Source organism: Siniperca chuatsi, linkage group LG5 (genome assembly GCF_020085105.1).
Source record: "Siniperca chuatsi isolate FFG_IHB_CAS linkage group LG5, ASM2008510v1, whole genome shotgun sequence".
In the NCBI taxonomy this organism is placed as follows: domain Eukaryota; kingdom Metazoa; phylum Chordata; class Actinopteri; order Centrarchiformes; family Sinipercidae; genus Siniperca; species Siniperca chuatsi.
In genome coordinates this window covers 18,120,262-18,138,567 of record NC_058046.1, presented here as the reverse complement: position 1 = coordinate 18,138,567, position 18,306 = coordinate 18,120,262, and the positions used below count along the sequence as shown (strand labels likewise).

General features: G+C 42.4%; 1 protein-coding gene across 1 annotated transcript; it reads left to right on the top strand.

The window, feature by feature from the left end:
• Window positions 1–713: 713 nt before the first annotated feature.
• On the top strand, window positions 714–17,572 carry pole (polymerase (DNA directed), epsilon). Its single transcript, XM_044196857.1, has 48 exons — window positions 714–1,066; window positions 1,209–1,344; window positions 1,431–1,511; window positions 1,674–1,718; window positions 1,795–1,887; window positions 2,081–2,235; window positions 2,337–2,481; window positions 2,573–2,653; window positions 2,745–2,852; window positions 2,939–3,049; window positions 3,170–3,255; window positions 3,353–3,472; window positions 3,607–3,739; window positions 3,850–3,963; window positions 4,076–4,288; window positions 4,378–4,485; window positions 4,589–4,717; window positions 4,804–4,906; window positions 5,097–5,243; window positions 5,344–5,489; window positions 5,703–5,851; window positions 6,009–6,101; window positions 6,487–6,789; window positions 6,971–7,166; window positions 7,357–7,571; window positions 8,409–8,511; window positions 8,601–8,681; window positions 8,769–8,891; window positions 9,103–9,312; window positions 9,528–9,740; window positions 9,840–9,983; window positions 10,096–10,236; window positions 10,325–10,478; window positions 10,744–10,850; window positions 11,021–11,197; window positions 11,314–11,537; window positions 11,784–12,004; window positions 12,124–12,328; window positions 12,517–12,690; window positions 13,197–13,322; window positions 14,069–14,201; window positions 14,307–14,502; window positions 14,616–14,747; window positions 14,914–15,107; window positions 15,217–15,417; window positions 15,522–15,647; window positions 17,003–17,092; window positions 17,219–17,572. Exons 1-48 carry the CDS (start codon window positions 999–1,001, stop codon window positions 17,339–17,341), a joined length of 6,876 nt encoding a protein of 2,291 aa, XP_044052792.1. The 5' UTR covers window positions 714–998; the 3' UTR covers window positions 17,342–17,572.
• Window positions 17,573–18,306: the final 734 nt, after the last annotated feature.

Below are 18,306 nucleotides of genomic sequence, written 5' to 3'. Positions count from 1 at the left end.
ATATTCCGATCATTCACTTACTACTAACTTACTAACCTACTTTACTCGAGTATTTCCATTTTATGCTACTTTATACTTCAACCTCACTACAGTTCAGAGAGAAATATTGTACTTTTTACTCCACTACATTTATTTGAGAGCTGTAGTAACAAGTTACTTTTTAGATTCTGATTTTACATAAACAAAACACATAATAAGGTTATATAATACAACACATTGCTAAAGAGTAAACCAAAATTTACCAAAGTAAGTTTTTTATTGCAGGACTTTTGGTACTTTTATTGGTCCAGTGTGTAGCATTTAGTGGCATCTAGTGGTGAAATTGCAGTTTGCAACCATTTGAATACCGCTCGCCTCATCCTCCCCTTCCAAGCGTGTAGGAGAAACTACGGTGGCTGCGAAACTTGCGAACAACGCGAAAGGCCCTATCTAGGGCCAGTGATTGGTTTGTCTGTTCTGGGCTACTGTAGAAACATGGCGGCCTCCGTGGAAGGGGACCCGCTCCCTGTGTAGCTATAAACTGCTTATTCGAAGGTAACAAAAACACTACGATTTTTATTTTCATGAATATTACATTTCATTTCTGCCAGTAGCTCCTCCTAAATGTTACACACTGGACCTTTAAGTAAAGGACCGGAATAATTCTTCCACCACTTGTCCTATATCTCTTGAACGCAGCATTTACATGCCGTGGTGGTTAACGTCGTCGCAGACCGGGAAGCGGTGCAGACATTTTCGGTTTGAGTGCGTCAGCTTTCATTTTCATTAAACGATCTTTGTTCTTCCTCCTCGCAGCGCTGCTCTCGCGGCAACTGAGGGAACGCGCCAAAATAAGAAAACACAAGCCGTGTCAGTGACAGTACAAGAGAAAACTGGAGGACAAACCTTTGAAATAACTTCAAAATCGTTTTCAAATGCGGCTTTATTGACAGACTTATACAAACTGAGCGGGGATTTGACTTAATTCGCCTGTTGTGGCCGGCAGACGACGATAGAAGATGGTTCTGCAAAACAGTGGAAGGTTCAAATCGGACCGAGGACAAAGTGGAGGAGATCAGGAAAACCAGTGAGTTGTTTCACCTCAAAGACAAACTGCATGCTTGCTTTCAATTAGTATACTGTAAATGGCACTTGTTAAGCAGGTTAGATGACAGAAGGAATTTAGGAAACCACGAACTTAATGTAGCTGTTATGTTTGTTTGAACCAGGGACGATGGATCCTCCATGTCGGCCCTCAAGCGGCTGGAGCGCAGCCAGTTCACCGACGAGATGGACGCCCGCTTCGGGTTCGACAGGATGAAGGAGCCGGGGGAGAAAACAGGGTGGCTGATCAACATGCACCCCGTAAGTCTGCACAGCGTGAGTTCGAGCTTTTGACTATCTCGAGGTGATAATAAATGTGACACTCTATGCTCCTTTTCTGCTTCCAGACAGAGATCCTGGATGAAGACAAGAGGATGATCAGTGCTGTGGACTATTATTTCATACAGGAGGATGGAAGCAGGTTTAAGGTGTGTTGGGGAGGGGAAAAAAGCCCAGCGCTGTGAGACAACTGGTTACCAGCTTTACACACTGGGTCCTGGACAGGCTTTACTAATCATTATGTAATAACACACTGAAACATGCGCTCCATTGTTCTAACATATCCCCCCTGATATTTATTCTGTCCGTAGGTGGCCCTCCCCTTCAAGCCATATTTTTACATTGCCACTAAAAAGGTAAGTCAGTGTCTTTCCTTTGGTTTACATGCCTTGTAAATATGTTTTGAAACCTTAACTACAACTTTATTTCCAGAACTGCGAGAGAGAAGTTATCTCATACTTGTCGAAGAAGTTCCAAGGAAAGGTGGCAAAGCTTGAAATTATGCCGAAAGAGGACCTAGACCTGGTGAGGGTTTGACAGCATTAAAGTGTTTGACATTAAACAGCAAAAATAAAAGCCACATTTTAAACAAAACACAACACATTATTTTACTATCCGAGCTACAGTATATGATGGTATTGGCCATTGTGTGGTTGTAAAACTTCAACAACGCCAACAACGCTAAACATGTTGCGCTGTGTTGGCTTGTTCTCCCCAGGCGAACCATCTAGTTGGACTGAAGAGAAGCTACATCAAGCTGTCATTCAACACCGTAGACGACCTCATCAAGGTCAAGCGTGAGATCTCCCCAGCGGTACGCAAGAACAGAGAGAGGGAGCAGTCCAATGATGCCTACACCTCAATGTTATCAAGGTACCACCCAAACCACCAATTCCATTAAGGCTTTCCAATAAGGTTTACCCTGTTATTTCCAGTTTTGTTTTGATCTGTTGACACCTGTGTTGGTTGTACAGCGCCTTATCGGGTGGCAATGTGAACTCAGCAGATGAAGACGGGATGTCAAAGAGTATTTCAGACCAGTTAGACAACATAGTGGACATGAGAGAGTACGATGTGCCCTATCATGTGCGATTGTCCATCGACCTCAAGATCCACGTGGTAAAGATGGATTTCTGTCGTCCACAAGTTTTATAAGTCCTCTAAGATACACAAGCCTGCTGTTCTAATCTTTACCATCTTTATCTCTCAGGCTCACTGGTATAATGTTCGGTACAGAGGCAGCGCGTACCCACCAGAGATTGTACGGAGGGATGATCTTGTGGAGCGACCAGTATGAGGATTTTATTGATTATGTTGCAACATGGTCATTTATTCAGGTTCATGTTTGTCTTCAATGAAGCATTGTTTCTTGTTCTTTTTAGGACCCTGTTGTTTTGGCTTTCGACATAGAGACCACCAAACTGCCACTGAAGTTCCCGGATGCAGAGACCGATCAGATTATGATGATCTCCTACATGATCGATGGGCAGGTAAGTTGTACTTAAGTTTAAAATATGTATCATTCTGTCATTAATATCCGCGTCAGTTTCACTAACTTTTTGTTTCCTTTTTAAAGGGGTTTCTAATCACAAACAGAGAGATTGTCTCTGAGGACATTGAAGATTTTGAGTTCACTCCTAAACCTGAATATGAAGGGCCTTTCACTATTTTCAATGAGGATGATGAGGTACATAGCTGCATGACAGTAGATTTACTGCAGTGTAAATAAAAAATTCTCGGTGTCTAAATGTAATGCCCTGTGGTTGCATCAGTGTAATAGCATGTGGTAACCTGACTTTGGCTGCAGGCGGCCCTCATTCAGAGGTGGTTCGATCACGTTCAAGAAACCAAGCCAAACATCTTTGTGACCTACAATGGAGACTTCTTTGACTGGTGAGCTGTTGCTGTTTCTGTAAAATGATTGCATTAATTACTCATATACTTTGATGTTTACCTTTCACCTCTCTCACTTTGTTTCCACTCTCTCAAGGCCTTTTATTGAGACTCGGGCTGCTCTCCATGGACTGAGCATGCACAGGGAGATTGGTTTCCAGAAGGATAACCAGGGAGAGTACAAGTCCAGTCAAGCCATCCACATGGACTGCTTGAGGTTTGCACACCTCTGACACACTGTTAAAATGATACCAGTGTGGTTTACGTAAATATACACCTACGGGTCAGGGTTCATTTTAGATTAAATCATTTCTAACATTGTTCTTCCAATCTGTTTCTCCTCTGTGTCAGGTGGGTAAAGAGAGACAGCTACCTGCCGGTGGGAAGTCATAATCTGAAGGCAGCAGCGAAGGCTAAATTGGGCTACGACCCAGTGGAGCTGGACCCAGAGGAGATGTGCCGCATGGCAACAGAGGAACCACAGGTACAGACATGGACTTCAGTTTTTACAGCTTGGAAAATTAAGAATTCAATTGTTTTGAATGGGCAGTTGCATTTTCGTTTGACTTTTTCTTTCCTGCACTTTTCTGTTAGACTTTAGCCACCTACTCTGTGTCAGATGCTGTGGCCACGTATTACCTGTACATGAAATATGTTCACCCCTTCATCTTCGCTCTGTGCACCATCATCCCCATGGAGCCTGATGAGGTTTGTCAATTGTGTGCATTTGTAAAAGAAGAAAAAAAAACACCATGGAAAAAAACAACATGCCTTTTGACAGTTATTCATTTCTTTTTTCATGTTGTCCGTCTGTTAACAGGTGCTGCGTAAAGGTTCTGGGACTCTGTGTGAAGCTCTGCTCATGGTACAGGCCTTCCACGCAAACATCGTCTTCCCCAACAAGCAAGAGCAGATCTTCAACAAACTGACAGACGACGGCCACGTCATGGACTCTGAGACCTACGTGGGCGGCCATGTGGAGGCACTTGAGTCCGGGGTGTTCCGCAGTGACATCCCCTGCCGTTTCAAAATGGTACAGTTCAACTTACAGCTGGTTCGTTGCTTCACTGCTTTTTGTATGTTTTTAGCTTTTCTAGACAGTTTGGTCTGGTGTGTTGACAGAATCCAGCTGCGTTTGACTTCCTGATGCAAAGAGTTGAGAGAACGATGCGTCACGCCATCGAGGAAGAGGAGAAAATCCCTTTGGAGCAAGTCACCAACTTTAATGAGGTATGTTGACTTTTCATTTTTTGTTGTGTCTCCAATTTGTGTTATTTTGAAAAGTTGTCCCAACTATTCTCAGCTTGAAGTTATAAGTTATATATTTTCTCAGGTTTGCGATGAGATCAAAAAGAAGCTTACTTCCCTGAAGGAGGTTCCAAACAGGATCGAATGCCCCCTCATCTACCATCTGGACGTTGGGGCGATGTACCCCAATATCATCCTCACGAACCGCCTGCAGGTGAAAGACAAATCTCAAGGAAAAACACATGGGGTAAAACATTTAGAAAAGCACAGAACTCAATACATTATCTTTTACTTTGACAGCCATCCGCTATGATTGATGAGGCCACTTGTGCTGCCTGTGACTTTAACAAGCCTGGTGCCACCTGCCAGAGGAGGATGACCTGGCAGTGGAGAGGGGAAATCAGTAAGTTAAAGTTGTATAGCTGCATTCTTATGGATATGACAAAGAATTGAGGTGCTAATAGAGACGAAGACTCAAAACCTGTAGCTGCTGCCAACATCGCTTCTGCAGTGTCCATGTGGGGCTGAGTACAATAATACAAAATTCTTAAAAAAAAGTTATTTAAAAAACCCACTTTTCCCTCTGTCTGCAGTGCCCGCCAGCCGCAGTGAGTTCCACCGCATCCAGCAGCAACTTGAGTCGGAGAAGTTCCCGCCATTTTTCCCCAACGGTCCACCTCGGCCTTTCCACACTCTCAACAGGGAGGAGCAGGCCAAACACGAGAAGAAACGTCTTGCAGGTACTTTCTTTTTATATTTTGGCTCCTTAGATTTTGGTTATAAGCATTCTAAATGACTGGTTGCCAAAGCGTAGTTCGACCTGTCTTTTCTTTGCCTCAGACTACTGTAAGAGGGCCTATAAGAAGACACACGTCACCAGGCTGGAGAAGCGAGTCACCACCATCTGTCAGAGAGAAAACTCCTTCTATGTCGACACTGTGAGAGCTTTCAGAGATCGGCGTTACGAATTCAAAGGACTCCACAAGGTATGTTTTGGTATTGATAGCAATTAATATAACAAACATTCCTATATTATACACTATTTTCAATTCAGTAAATATTTCTATATATTTTCTAAAAAATAAAAATCTTAAAATTTCTAGCTGTTCAGCCATTAAACACATTGCATTTGAAATTCTTCGTGCCCATCAAAATATAGTGCTGTAAAGTGCTTGTTTTTCGTGCTACCTTTGCTTAAGGTGTGGAAGAAGAAACTGTCAGCAGCTCAAGACAGCGGAGATGCTGCCGACATCAAGCGCTGCAAAAACATGGAGATCCTGTACGATTCTCTTCAGCTGGCTCACAAGTGTATTCTGAACTCTTTCTATGGCTATGTCATGAGAAAAGGGTAGGAGTCAACTACAGTTTTCATCATTCAGATCATCAAATGATCCTCTTACTTGCGCTGTTGCATGAGCTCTTAAGCCTTTGCTGCTGGTGAAATCAATCAGTAGCACTCTGCTGCGGACCTGATGTTGTCTGTGCTGTCTTTGTGTTTCCATCAGGGCGCGGTGGTACTCCATGGAGATGGCTGGCATTGTGTGCTACACCGGAGCCAACATCATCACTCAGGCCAGAGAGCTCATCGAACAAATAGGGTGAGTGTCATGTTGATAAAGTGATACCTAATTACAGAAATTACCTTTCTGTCAGTGCAAGGTCAGCTCCAACTCTGGCAGGGATCTACGGCCTTTTTTAACAACTTTTCATCAACAAATTCTTGCCAACATTTTGGGCTTGTACCCAGCTCCTGCAGAGTTGTTTTTATCTTACTTTCCTTTGCTCCTACCCCATGTATTTTAGTAACAGGTATTGTTTATATTGCAGGCCAGAGTAATAGCTACGTAACTGAAGTACATTTCAAGTTTCCCTGGAGAAGAAAGGCATTCGAACGAATTCCTAATATGTGACTTTAAAAAATACAGTAATAAACTTCCATTTAACACACATGACATCTTTTACTTCTACTTCTCTGCCACTCAGGAGGCCCCTTGAGTTGGACACTGACGGTATCTGGTGTGTCCTCCCCAACACCTTTCCTGAGAACTTTGTGGTGAAAACCAGTAATGAGAAGAAGCCCAAGGTGACCATCTCTTACCCAGGGGCCATGCTGAACATCCTGGTGAAGGAGGGATTCACCAACGATCAGTACCACGAGCTGGTCGACCCTGGGTCCCTCACTTACAACACCAGGTCAGAGAACAGCATCTTCTTTGAGGTGGACGGCCCGTACCTGGCCATGATCCTGCCTGCCTCGAAAGAGGAAGGGAAGAAGCTGAAGAAAAGGTACAGCAATAGTTTGGGGGGGGGGGGGGTTCTGTGATTTAATGTACTATTTATTTATATACTTCTAACCCTGGTCAGTTAGATGGATTTGTTACCAACATTAGTGAATGGGCTGCCTAGTAAGGTTCATATCAAAATATACAGTGATTATGATGATTTAACGTTTCTCTGTTCATTTTAGGTATGCTGTGTTTAATGAGGATGGCTCTCTGGCTGAGCTGAAGGGTTTTGAAGTGAAAAGAAGAGGAGAGCTCCAGCTCATTAAGATTTTTCAGTCATCGGTGTTTGAGGCTTTCCTCAAAGGTACCACTCTAGAGGATGTGTACGCCTCTGTGGCCAAAGTGGCTGACTACTGGCTGGACGTTCTGTACAGCAAGGTAAAAATCTGTGATCAAATGGTATAAAACAGTATCTAGTGTTACAAGATATTTACATTGTGCTTTCAGATGTGTTTTGAGTAACCTATCTTAAAATACAATCATTTGTGGAGAAAGCTCAGGCAAAACTTTATTCCAGTCCTTATCGTTTTCACAAAAAGCGGGTTTATTTATTTCACTGGTTTTCCAGGCTGCCAACATGCCAGATGCGGAGCTGTTTGAACTGATTTCAGAGAATCGTTCAATGTCCAAAAAGCTGGAAGAATACGGAGAGCAGAAGTCCACTTCTATCAGCACAGCTAAGAGACTGGCTGAGTTCCTGGGAGACCAAATGGTGAAAGATGCTGGTCTGAGCTGTCGCTACGTCATCTCCCGAAAACCGGAGGGATCGCCTGTCACAGAAAGGTGGGAGCTCTGAAAATAAACTTTTAGAACAGGACAGTGGAGGGGCCAGATCGAGCCTGTTTTACACACAAACCCTGTGTTTGACTATTTCATACGCGAAGGTGGCTTCAATTGTAGCTCCATTCACATCACTGCTAAACCTTGAAATTACAGTAGACATTCTACTACACACACAGTATAAAAGATTATGGTCATAGTGATGCTGTTAGTATAATATTTAGTAATCATATAATTATTACAGTCCTTTTCACAGCAGACATTTTGACTTGTCATAGTAGTACCCCCTCCCCCACACCAAAATTGGGGGGCTGCGTTAGGCAATTTCTGTGACTTTTCTGACCCGACATTTTGACATTCACACTCCACGTCACGTCGTGATTGGCCAGGTGTGTGGAGGTGAGAAAGTAAGCAGGGTTTAAACTTCTCAGGCTCTCTTTTTGTCCTTTTTTTTTTACACTACTTCGGTGGTTTGTGCACAAACAAGTGCAATCTTTGAATGTCTTCGAGGAAAGATTAATCCGAGAGTGTGCATTGTTGTCCCCCGTGTTTATGATTCATCATGTAATTTCATCCCTTCCTTTTCCGTCTATATCTACTAGTTAAGTTGTCCTATAAGGGCACAACATGCCAAAACAAATAACAAAAACAACTTGGTTGAAAAGCACTGCCATGGTGATAGATGTGATAGATTTTCATGTGTTTGCAGGACCAAATAAAATTATGTCAGAGTTGCTATCCCAGTGTTAAATGTTTGTGGAGAACAAGCACTTAGTGTAATATTACCAGAAGTAAAAGCTTTGAGTTTGACACTGACTGATTTGTGTCTCTCTCGATCAGAGCCATTCCTCTGGCCATCTTTCAGGCAGAGCCCAGTGTGAAGAAACATTTCCTTCGTAAGTGGTTGAAGATGCCCAGCTTGCACGACTTGGACATCCGCTCTGTGAGTTTTTAAACACATTTTATGCACTCTCTATAAATTTGCTTGTGCGTTCCCTCTGACATTAAAATTTCTGTTGTTTGCCTTTCCAGATCCTTGATTGGAGTTATTACATCGAGAGGTTGGGTAGTGCCATCCAGAAAATCATCACCATCCCTGCAGCTCTTCAGCAGGTAAAAATTAAACATGTTTCATTGGTCTCTCAGTGTATCCCACGTTGATGTACAGATAAAATTTCAATTGTTTCTGTTCATCATCAGGTGAAGAATCCGGTACCCAGAGTGAGGCATCCTGACTGGCTTCATAAGAAACTCCTGGAGAAAAATGATATCTACAAGCAAAAGAAAATCAGTGAGCTGTTCACCAGCGAGGGGAAGAGACAGGTTTGTTCATTTCACAGCAAAATGTCCTGTCAAACTACCAACACAGATAGTTTCCTCTGCCCCCAACAGTGGACTCATCGTGCAGTTTACAGATTCACTGCTTTAGTCAGAAACACTTGGGATGTGCAGATGTTTACCAAGTTTCCTCTGATTAAAGGACAGTGTCCTATCATGCATTTTTTTTTTTCCTAAATGGCCTCTTTTCTCTCAGGTGGCCCATCAGCCTCTTGAAGCAGGCCAAGCTGCAGACATAGAGGACTTTGGGATGCCAGCCAGACCTCTGCAGCCAGCCATCCTCATCAGCACCAAGCGGAAGCGGGTTTCTCAGGGGGAGGATAGCCAGGTGGAGTCTCAGGATGTCGAGCTCACTCAGTCCTGGAGAGAGATCCTCGGGCCACCCCCACCCATGGGAAAGACACGGGTAAGCTAGCAGCAACAAGCAGAAAGTGTTGCCTGTTGTGTCAATGTACTGATTCCTTGTCTTTTCAGGCAATTCTTAATGCCTTCTGAATATATTGGAAATGACACAGACTTATGAGATTTCAAATGTTGTTCCAGCACACCCTGAGAAATATTACAAAACATTCAAAAAACATTTGCATTGGCTCTAGTTTTAACAACTGTGTCTGTATACAGGAGGAGCGTCTAGTGTGGCTGCGTTACCATAAGAAGAAGTGGGAGCTGCAGCTGAGGCAGAGGAAGGAGAGAAAGAAGAGGAGGAGGCTGCTGGATGGTGAAGCTCAACCTGTAGGGGGAGGGGTAATCAGAGATGGCCCCATCACTGGCCTGGGAAGCTTCCTCCGCAGAACAGCACGCAGCATCCTGGACATGCCATGGCAAATTGTGCAGGTGGGGCAAAGTCACCTCATTATCATCCTCAAATCAGTTAACAAAATCCAAAGAAAATCAATCTAATCTTGTCTCATGTGATGTCCTGTTCCCTCTCAGATTGCAGAGACTAGTCACCCTGGTGTGTACAAGTTGTGGGCTGTAATTGGAAATGACCTCCACTGCATGAAGCTCAACATCCCACGTGTCTTCTATGTCAATCAGAAAGTCCCAAAACAGGAGGAGGGAGCCACATACAAAAAGGCAATAAGAAGATGCTGTAAAAAAAAAAAAGCATTGCAGTTACTATAAATGGTTTGAAAGCATGCGTTGTCATAAGTTAACCAAATAAATTTTAACATTGTTTTGCCTTCAGGTGAACCGTATGCTGCCTCGCTCCAACGTGGTGTACTACCTGTATGAGTACTGTGTACCAGAGGACATGTACCAGGAGCACATCAATGAGATCAATGCTGACCTTTCTGCCCCAGACATTGAAGGGGTCTATGAAACACAGGTATCATATATACACCTCCAGTGTCACTCATGATGCTCTTTGTGTGTGTACAGTGTGTCAGACTGCAGCATTATATGATCTCTTTCAGGTCCCATTGCTGTTTCGTGCACTGGTGCAGCTCGGATGTGTGTGTATGGTCAATAAACATGTTGTGAGGGATCTGGCTGGCAGGGAGGCTGACACTTTTGACCTGGAGCATCTAGAGATGAGGTCTCTGGCCCAGTTCAGCTACCTGGAACCTGGTAAGACCTACCTCACACACTGGTCCTTTTGAATCGATGGCACAATGATTAGGGATTATTGTATTGTTTGTTTGTTTTATTTCCCATTTGCTAACCTAATATTTTGCATGGTTAGATTTTATATTTTTAGCTAAATGTTAATATATATGCAAAGGCAGTATAACTATTCTGCATGACATAGCAAGTATTTGGGATATCATGGGATCCTGCTCATGAACTTTGTAATATGTAAGAAGTTACATTACTCTGTTTCCTCTCTTCTCAGGGAGTGTTCGCCACATGTACCTGTATCATCACAGTCAGGGTCACAAGGCTTTGTTTGGCCTGTTCATCCCCTCTCAGCGCAAAGCCAGCATCTTTGTCCTGGACACAGTAAGAACAATGCAACTCTTTATTTCTTCCACTGACATTATGTTGGTGTTTTGACTCGCATCTTGTCAAGTAAGGTTCAGGCCAAAAAAATGCATGGTGGCTATGTTGAAAGCCTAATAGTATAGTCATAGAGTACAATGTAACTTTATGTCTTTATTTTATCTCCTAAGGTCAGAAGCAACCAGATGCCCAACCTTGGTAACCTCTACACAGCTGAACGCACTGCACTCCTGGAGAAGACGACTGAGGAGCTCCTGCCTCCAGAGAAACACAACTTCGAGGTCCGAGCTGAAAATGACGCAAAGGCTATTTACCGCGCACTGCAACGTATACTGCTCAACTACAAGGTAAAATACACTGCAGCTATTTAAATACCTAATTATCTTCAAATGATTACATACACAGACATGTTCATGTGACTAAATGGGTGATGAGTGTCTGCTTTGTCTGTTGCTGTTTACAGGAGGAGCGTCGTGGGCCCACCCTCATCGCTGTGCAGTCAAACTGGGAGTTGCAGCGTTTGGCAGCGGGGATGCCGGTGCTTGAGGAGTTTCCAGTCGTTCCGGTACATGTTGTTGATGAGATCAGCTATAATGTGCTGGACTGGCAACGCCACGGTGCCCGGCGCATGATCCGCCACTACCTCAACCTGGACAGCTGCCTGTCACAGGCTTTCGACATGGCCAGGTACGAACTACAAGCTGCCAGCTCTGTGGGTTTCATATTCCCACTACAGAGAAGGCTGGACCGGAGAGGATAGATTATTTTATTTTTATTTTAATCACTTGTTTGAGTCAAAGGCCTCTACCAACAACCCCTGACATGCTCACTTTGTTGCTGTAGTCTCTAAAAAAGTATATTTTCAATTAGTAGTTTTTGATGACAGCATTCAGATTTACCCATTTAAGCTCATATAATGTCTCTCGCTTTTAGGTATTACCACTTACCTGTGGGGAACTTGCCTCAGGATGTGTCCATCTTTGGCTCAGACTTGTTCCTGGCAAGACATCTACGGAAACACAACCACCTGCTGTGGCTTTCACCCACAGCCAGGCCTGACCTCGGAGGAAAAGAGGCTGATGACAGTCGTCTGGTGATGGAAAGTGATGACCGGGGCTCTGTTGAGATCAATGCTCAAGGATGCTATTCCACAGGTACTCAAACACCAGGAACGCACCTAAACTGCATCCAAGAAAAAGATCATAAAGGAACTGTACATTTTTGAAGTGTGTTCCTCTGAATTCACAGATCATCTTGTTTCTGTTTCTTTCAGTGTGTGTGGAGTTGGATCTGCAGAGCCTGGCGGTGAACACTATCCTCCAGTCACAGCATGTCAATGACATGGAGGGCGGAGCTAGTCTGGGCGTCAGTTTTGACGTGATCCAGCAGGCCTCGTTGGAGGACATGATGTCAGGAAACCAGGGAGCCAGCGCTCTCGCTAGCTATGATGAGACTGCTCTCTGCTCCAACACCTTCAGGTGTGTAAACATCTGTAGTGTATTACTATTTAAACCTAACAATACAGGTGAGCCAAACAGTAAACTTTGGAAATTGGGGCTTCCATTATGTTACGCTTCTAGTTGTTCCTCATTGTTTAAGGAAGCATGTCATGTTTTATTTTTTGTGTTTTGCTCACGTCAGTGTTTGCCCTGTGTTGTATGAGCAGGATCTTGAAGAGCATGGTGGTTGGATGGGTCAGAGAGATCACGCAGTACCACAATGTGTATGCAGATAATCAGGTGATGCATTTCTACCGCTGGCTGCGCTCCCCCAGCTCTCTGCTCTATGACCCTGCACTGCACCGCACCCTGCTCAACATGATGAAGAAGGTGTTTCTACAGTGAGTGCCACATCATTCTCTATACTGCAAAAAAAAATCATCTATCGGTTATTTAGTCACATATTTAGTCTTAAAAGCTTTGTTATTAAATAATGGTCAAATCTCCCACTTGTTTATGAGACAAACAGTTGTGTCATCAGTGTTTATGCCCATATAACAGCCTTTCCAAGGACTTTTTTCACCAGTAAAGTCAGTGCTGGGATTTTTGGGGATTTTTTGACATTAATCTCTCTTTCAATCTTGTGTACAATGTATTAGGCACCTGACTGAGGCAATTAATTGAGTTTTTGATTTGCATGGCTCAAGACATGATCTGTGCTATCCTTGGGTCAAATATTATTGATACCTGAAACTTATGATCCCTGTTAGGAAATTTGACAAGATTGTTTGAACTGCGATTCTCATCATGATACTTTTATCTTTTTTCTTGCATAGACAGCTTTTGTTATGCATACCAGCTACAGTGTCATCTTCTTTTATTAATCATTCTCTCATTCTGCTGTCAGGTTGGTTTCAGAGTTCAAACGTCTCGGCTCCACTGTGGTGTACGGAAACTTCAACAGGATCATCTTGTGTACTAAAAAACGGAGGATAGATGACGCCATTGGCTACGTAGAGTACATCACCAACAGGTCAGAAATTTTTCCCTCTGCAGGTCACACCTGTAGAGAGAGTGTATATACATCTTTGCATTGTAAAATAATGTTATCACTCGATTTATACCATTTGATATAAATCATATTATTAATAGATTTTGTTGTTGTTGTTATTATTATTTATGAGTATTATTAATAATCATAATGTTATTAAATATGGAAACACATAAATTCATACCTACATCAACACATAAAAAATATTAATGTAAAACCTGTATTTGAAAAAAAACAACTGTATCTGAACAAACTGCTGAGCCAATAAAGGAGTATTTGTATCTGTTTGTCTTCAGTGGTCTGAAGTAAGAGCCAGAACATTAAAATCAGAAAGAAAAAAACACAATTACCCATTAGAGCAGTTAGATGTTTTCCAGAGATAGTGAGGATGGTAAATCACACTTAAAAGGAGAAATGCCGATTAGACTAATGGAAGGGAAATTGTAATTGTGAAGTTAGGCCAATATGTCAATAGTGTAAAGTGAAATGAAATATCTTATGGGACTTTGGTTATTGTAATATTGTTTTTTGTTTTTCTGGCCCTCAAGGCAGCATTAGAGCAGCATTTATGAATTGAGTCAAATGAGTCAAACAAACAGTGATGCTTTTGAGTGCTCGGTCAGTATTACTCTTCCTGTTTTTAAATATCTTTTGAAAGGTATTAGCAAAAACTGTTTTGTTTTGACCCAACAACTATAAAATCACCCTCCTAACTGTTTCTCCTCTAGCATCCACTCCAGAGAAATCTTTCACTCTTTGTCCATCTCCTTCTCCCGATGCTGGGAGTTCCTGCTGTGGATGGATCCGGCCAACTGCGGCGGCGTGAAGGGCAAACTGCCCTCCAGCATCTTGTACGGAGAGGTAAATCAAACTGCAACTTCTGCTTTACAATATATTTGCATTGATTAAAGTAGCAGAACAAAACACAAACACAGTGCTTATGCCTCCTCCATGCTCCTTTTTTAGGAAGGAACCAAACAGAAGAAAAACAGTGGAGGGGAGGGAGATGAGGAGGGCAGCGAGGATGAAGACGAAGTCGAGGAAGATGATGGTGATGGAGAGACGGATGAGGTGGAGGAGCTGATTGAGAGCAACTGGAACATCATGCAGTATCTGCCACAAACTGCCTCCTGTCAGAAATACTTCCTCATGACTGTCTCTGGTATAAAAAAAAAATATATATATATATATATATTTTACACAATAGATTGTTTTGAGGGGGGGGTTATTGCTTTTTCTCTCTACCATCTCTTACAAACACACTTTCCAAACCAGCCTACATTGCAGCGGTCTACCACAGCATGAAAGAGGAGCTGAGACGTAACGCTTCTGGGGCAACGCCAGTCAAGAGACGTGGAGGCAGCCAGGTTTCCCAGCAGGCAGTGGGGGACTTGAGTGCTCTTCCTGGTAAGATGCTGTTTGGGAAGCTGCTTCAGTTACTTAAGACCTCCCTTGTATTTCTTAGGAACTTCACATTACATTCATTAGAGCCTCCGCAGGCTAGTAGTGTCTGTTAAACTTAAATTGTCTTTAGATAGACGTCCTCCCAGATGTGGTGTTTTCTCTCCCACAGGAATGATCTCCTTCTCCCAGGAGTATGTGTCCAGTGAGCTGACACAGAACTTTTTCACTATCACTCAAAAAATCCAGAAGAAGGTGACAGGTACCAGGAGTGTGACCCAGCCCTCAGAGATGTTTCCCATCCTGCCTGGATCCCACCTGCCACTCAACAACCCAGCACTGGAGTTTATCAAATATGTCTGCCAGGTATATTATGAAAGTATACCAACTTATAAAGCTCTTTTCATATGTTGCATGTGTTGCAACTGATGCAGCAGCAATTCCATCTTCTCAATTCCATCTTGTGTCTGTTCAGGTCCTTTCACTGGATGCCAACATAGTGAACCAGGTGAACAAACTGAAAAGAGACCTCCTGCGTCTCGTGGATGTCGGAGAGTTTTCAGAGGATGCCCAGTTCCGTGACCCCTGTAACTCTTACGTCCTGCCAGAGGTCATCTGCCACCACTGCAATTTCTGTCGTGACCTTGACCTCTGCAAGGACCCGTCTGTGGCACAAGTGAGCAACATTGATAGGCATCATAATAACACTGTTATTACTCCACTTTTCTGCTTATTAAATTGTGTCAAATTCAATTTAGATAAACTGTTTCCTCTTCTCAGGATGGATCGGTTTTGCCTCAGTGGTTCTGCTCCAACTGCCAGGTGCAGTATGAGACTGAGTCTATTGAGATGGCTCTGGTGGAAGCTCTGCAGAAGAAACTGATGAGCTACACACTGCAGGACCTGGTGAGTACAAAATGCTGATTTTTATACTGCATAGATAAAACATCCTAACAAATTGACACTTTTGGACGTGTTCCGGTGTCCTAGTGGTTAACACATACAGTGGTGTGCAAAAGTGTTCGCCCCCATCCTGATTTCTTATTTTTTTGCATGTTTGTCACACTTAAATGTTTCAGATCATCAAACAAATTTAAATATTAGTCAAAGATAACACAAGTAAACACAAAATGCAGTTTTTAAATGAAGGATGTTATTAAGGAAAAACAAAATCCAAACCTACACGGCCCTGTGTGAAAAAGTGATTGTCCCATTAAACCTAATAACTGGTTGAGCCACCCTTAGCAGCAACAACTGCAATCAAGCATTTGCGATAACTTGCAATGTGTCTTTTACAGCGCTGTGGAGGAATTTTGGCCCACTCAACTTTGCAGAATTGTTGTAATTCAGCCACATTGGAGGGTTCTGGAGCATGATATGCCTTTTTAAGGTCATGCCACAGCATCTCAATATGACTCAGGTCAGGACTTTGCCTAGGTCACTCCAAAGTCTGCAGTTGTTGCTGCTAAGGGTGGCCCAACCACTTATTAGGTTTAGGGGGCAATCACACAGGGACGTGTAGGTTTGGATTTTGTTTTCCCTTAATAATAACAACCTTCATTTAAAAACTGCGTTTTGTGTTTACTTGTGTTTTCTTTGACTAATATTTAAATTTGTTTGATGATCTGAAACATTTAAGTGTGACAAACATGCAAAAAAAAAAAAGAAATCAGGAAGTGGGCAAACACTTTTTCACACCACTGTATACCATAAACTTTAATGTCTTTGTTGTGTCATACACACACACACACACACACACACACACCCATGTTTCCTGTCTGTATATCTACTGTCACTATTAAAATAATAATAATAATAATCTTTTAAAAAACAACAGTTTTGAACATAACAAAATATGGCAACAGCAAATCTCTTCTGTTGCAAAGGTTAGGACAGTGGGTAGGGCAATACCTCATGCTGTAGGTGCCATCAGTATCAACAAATTAACCTTTAAAATGTAGATATTGAAGAGCTTCATTATTGGTCGGCATCTGTTATACAACATCTAATAATGCACATGCACTTTGTGAAACGGATTTGTCAAAGAAATACTAAAAAAACATGGAAAACCAACTAGCTTCCATCCTACCTCATGACAAATTTATACCTGAAGGTTGGTACAGTTAGGGATCAGCTCCAGTAGCTGCCTTTGTTCGAACATCACATTCACTTGAATTACCTGTTGCTTAACAGTCTGTGCAGCATTTTCAGTATTTCTTTCCTGAAGCTTCCCCACTGCTAATTACTCTGTGTGATTTTAGGTGTGTACAAAATGTAAAGGAGTGAAGGAAGCGAACATGCCCCTGTACTGCAGATGTGCTGGAGATTTTGACCTTACTTTCCCAGCCAAGGTTTCTACTCTCAAATACATTCCATTATTCACTTTAGTGATGAAAGTACACAGTCGTTCTCATTTGACATTGTTCTCACAACTGCCCTTTTTTTCTCTCTCTCTCTCCTTTTCTTACATTTTAAAGAGCTTCTCTGAGCAGATCACAGTGTTTCGGAACATAGCGTCCCACTACAACATGAGCTTCCTGGAGGAGACCATTGACTGGTTGCTTGTTATGAGCCCACACATCAGCCAGAGCGCTCACTAAATGTGACATCCGCCACAGAGGTCCAACACTCCCTCAGCTGCATCTGTGGCAACTGCTTTTCAATCTGGAAAACACTCGATCTTGAAACTTTCCTAGACTGGCGAGGCAGGTTAGAAGAGAAATATTATGGACTGTAGATATGTTTGAAGTCTTGATTATGCCATAATAACATGATGCATGTGTGTGAATTACAGATTTTAACTGTTAATAAATATTTTTCCAAGTGTTTTAAATGTGAACCTAAATGTTTTTACTTCAAAGTTACTTTACTTAGTGCTGTCGTAAGGACTGCAAGTCTGCCACAAAGGAAAAAGTATGAACATCCTGAGTGCTATCTTCATTGCTACCTTCATTAATCAGCAGTCACACATTGGCTGAGCATTTTCCTCACTTGGGTGCTAATGTGTCTGCTCACCTTGCAGTTAAACACGTAAGACATACTCGATGCTGCTTTATTGCAAGTTGCATAATCGTTAACTGTCAAGTTTTTCTTTGGTGTAGCAATTGTGAAGATAATTTAGGTCCTTTTCTGTTTTTGATTTTTCTGTTTTTGAGGAATTATTGGGTAAATCTGAACCTCCTGAAAGTCTTCATCTGGTGAGAGTTTTTTCATTTTAATGCATTTTTTCACAGTGAAAATGTGAAAAGATCAGAGTTTCTGGCTGGTTGTGAATTCATTTTTCAGTTATTTAATGTGGCCAAATCATTTGGTGGTTAGCAATTACTGTGAGCAAGTCTGGATTACAATAATCTTAACCCATGCACCTCCATCACGTTAACCTCATTGCCCCACAGATGACTTACTTTGCTTGCTGATGGGTTTCTCCTAGAAGTTATCACATTTCAGACTCTGATCTGAGGCACAATTAGATTGGCTCCTTAGAGCTTCTCACTGATACATAGTGTACATGTACAAATGAAGGAATGAGAGCACTTAAACGGCCTGTGACTAAATTCTTTATATT

Excerpts from the sequence above, each read along its gene's own strand:
- pole (XM_044196857.1), top strand. The coding sequence starts at position 999 with ATGGTTCTGCAAAACAGTGGAAGGTTCAAATCGGACCGAGGACAAAGT. Across the intron at positions 1,067-1,208 it reads GGAGGAGATCAGGAAAACCA|GGACGATGGATCCTCCATGT; the intron begins GTGAGTTGTTTC and ends TGTTTGAACCAG. Across the intron at positions 3,964-4,075 it reads TCCCCATGGAGCCTGATGAG|GTGCTGCGTAAAGGTTCTGG; the intron begins GTTTGTCAATTG and ends GTCTGTTAACAG.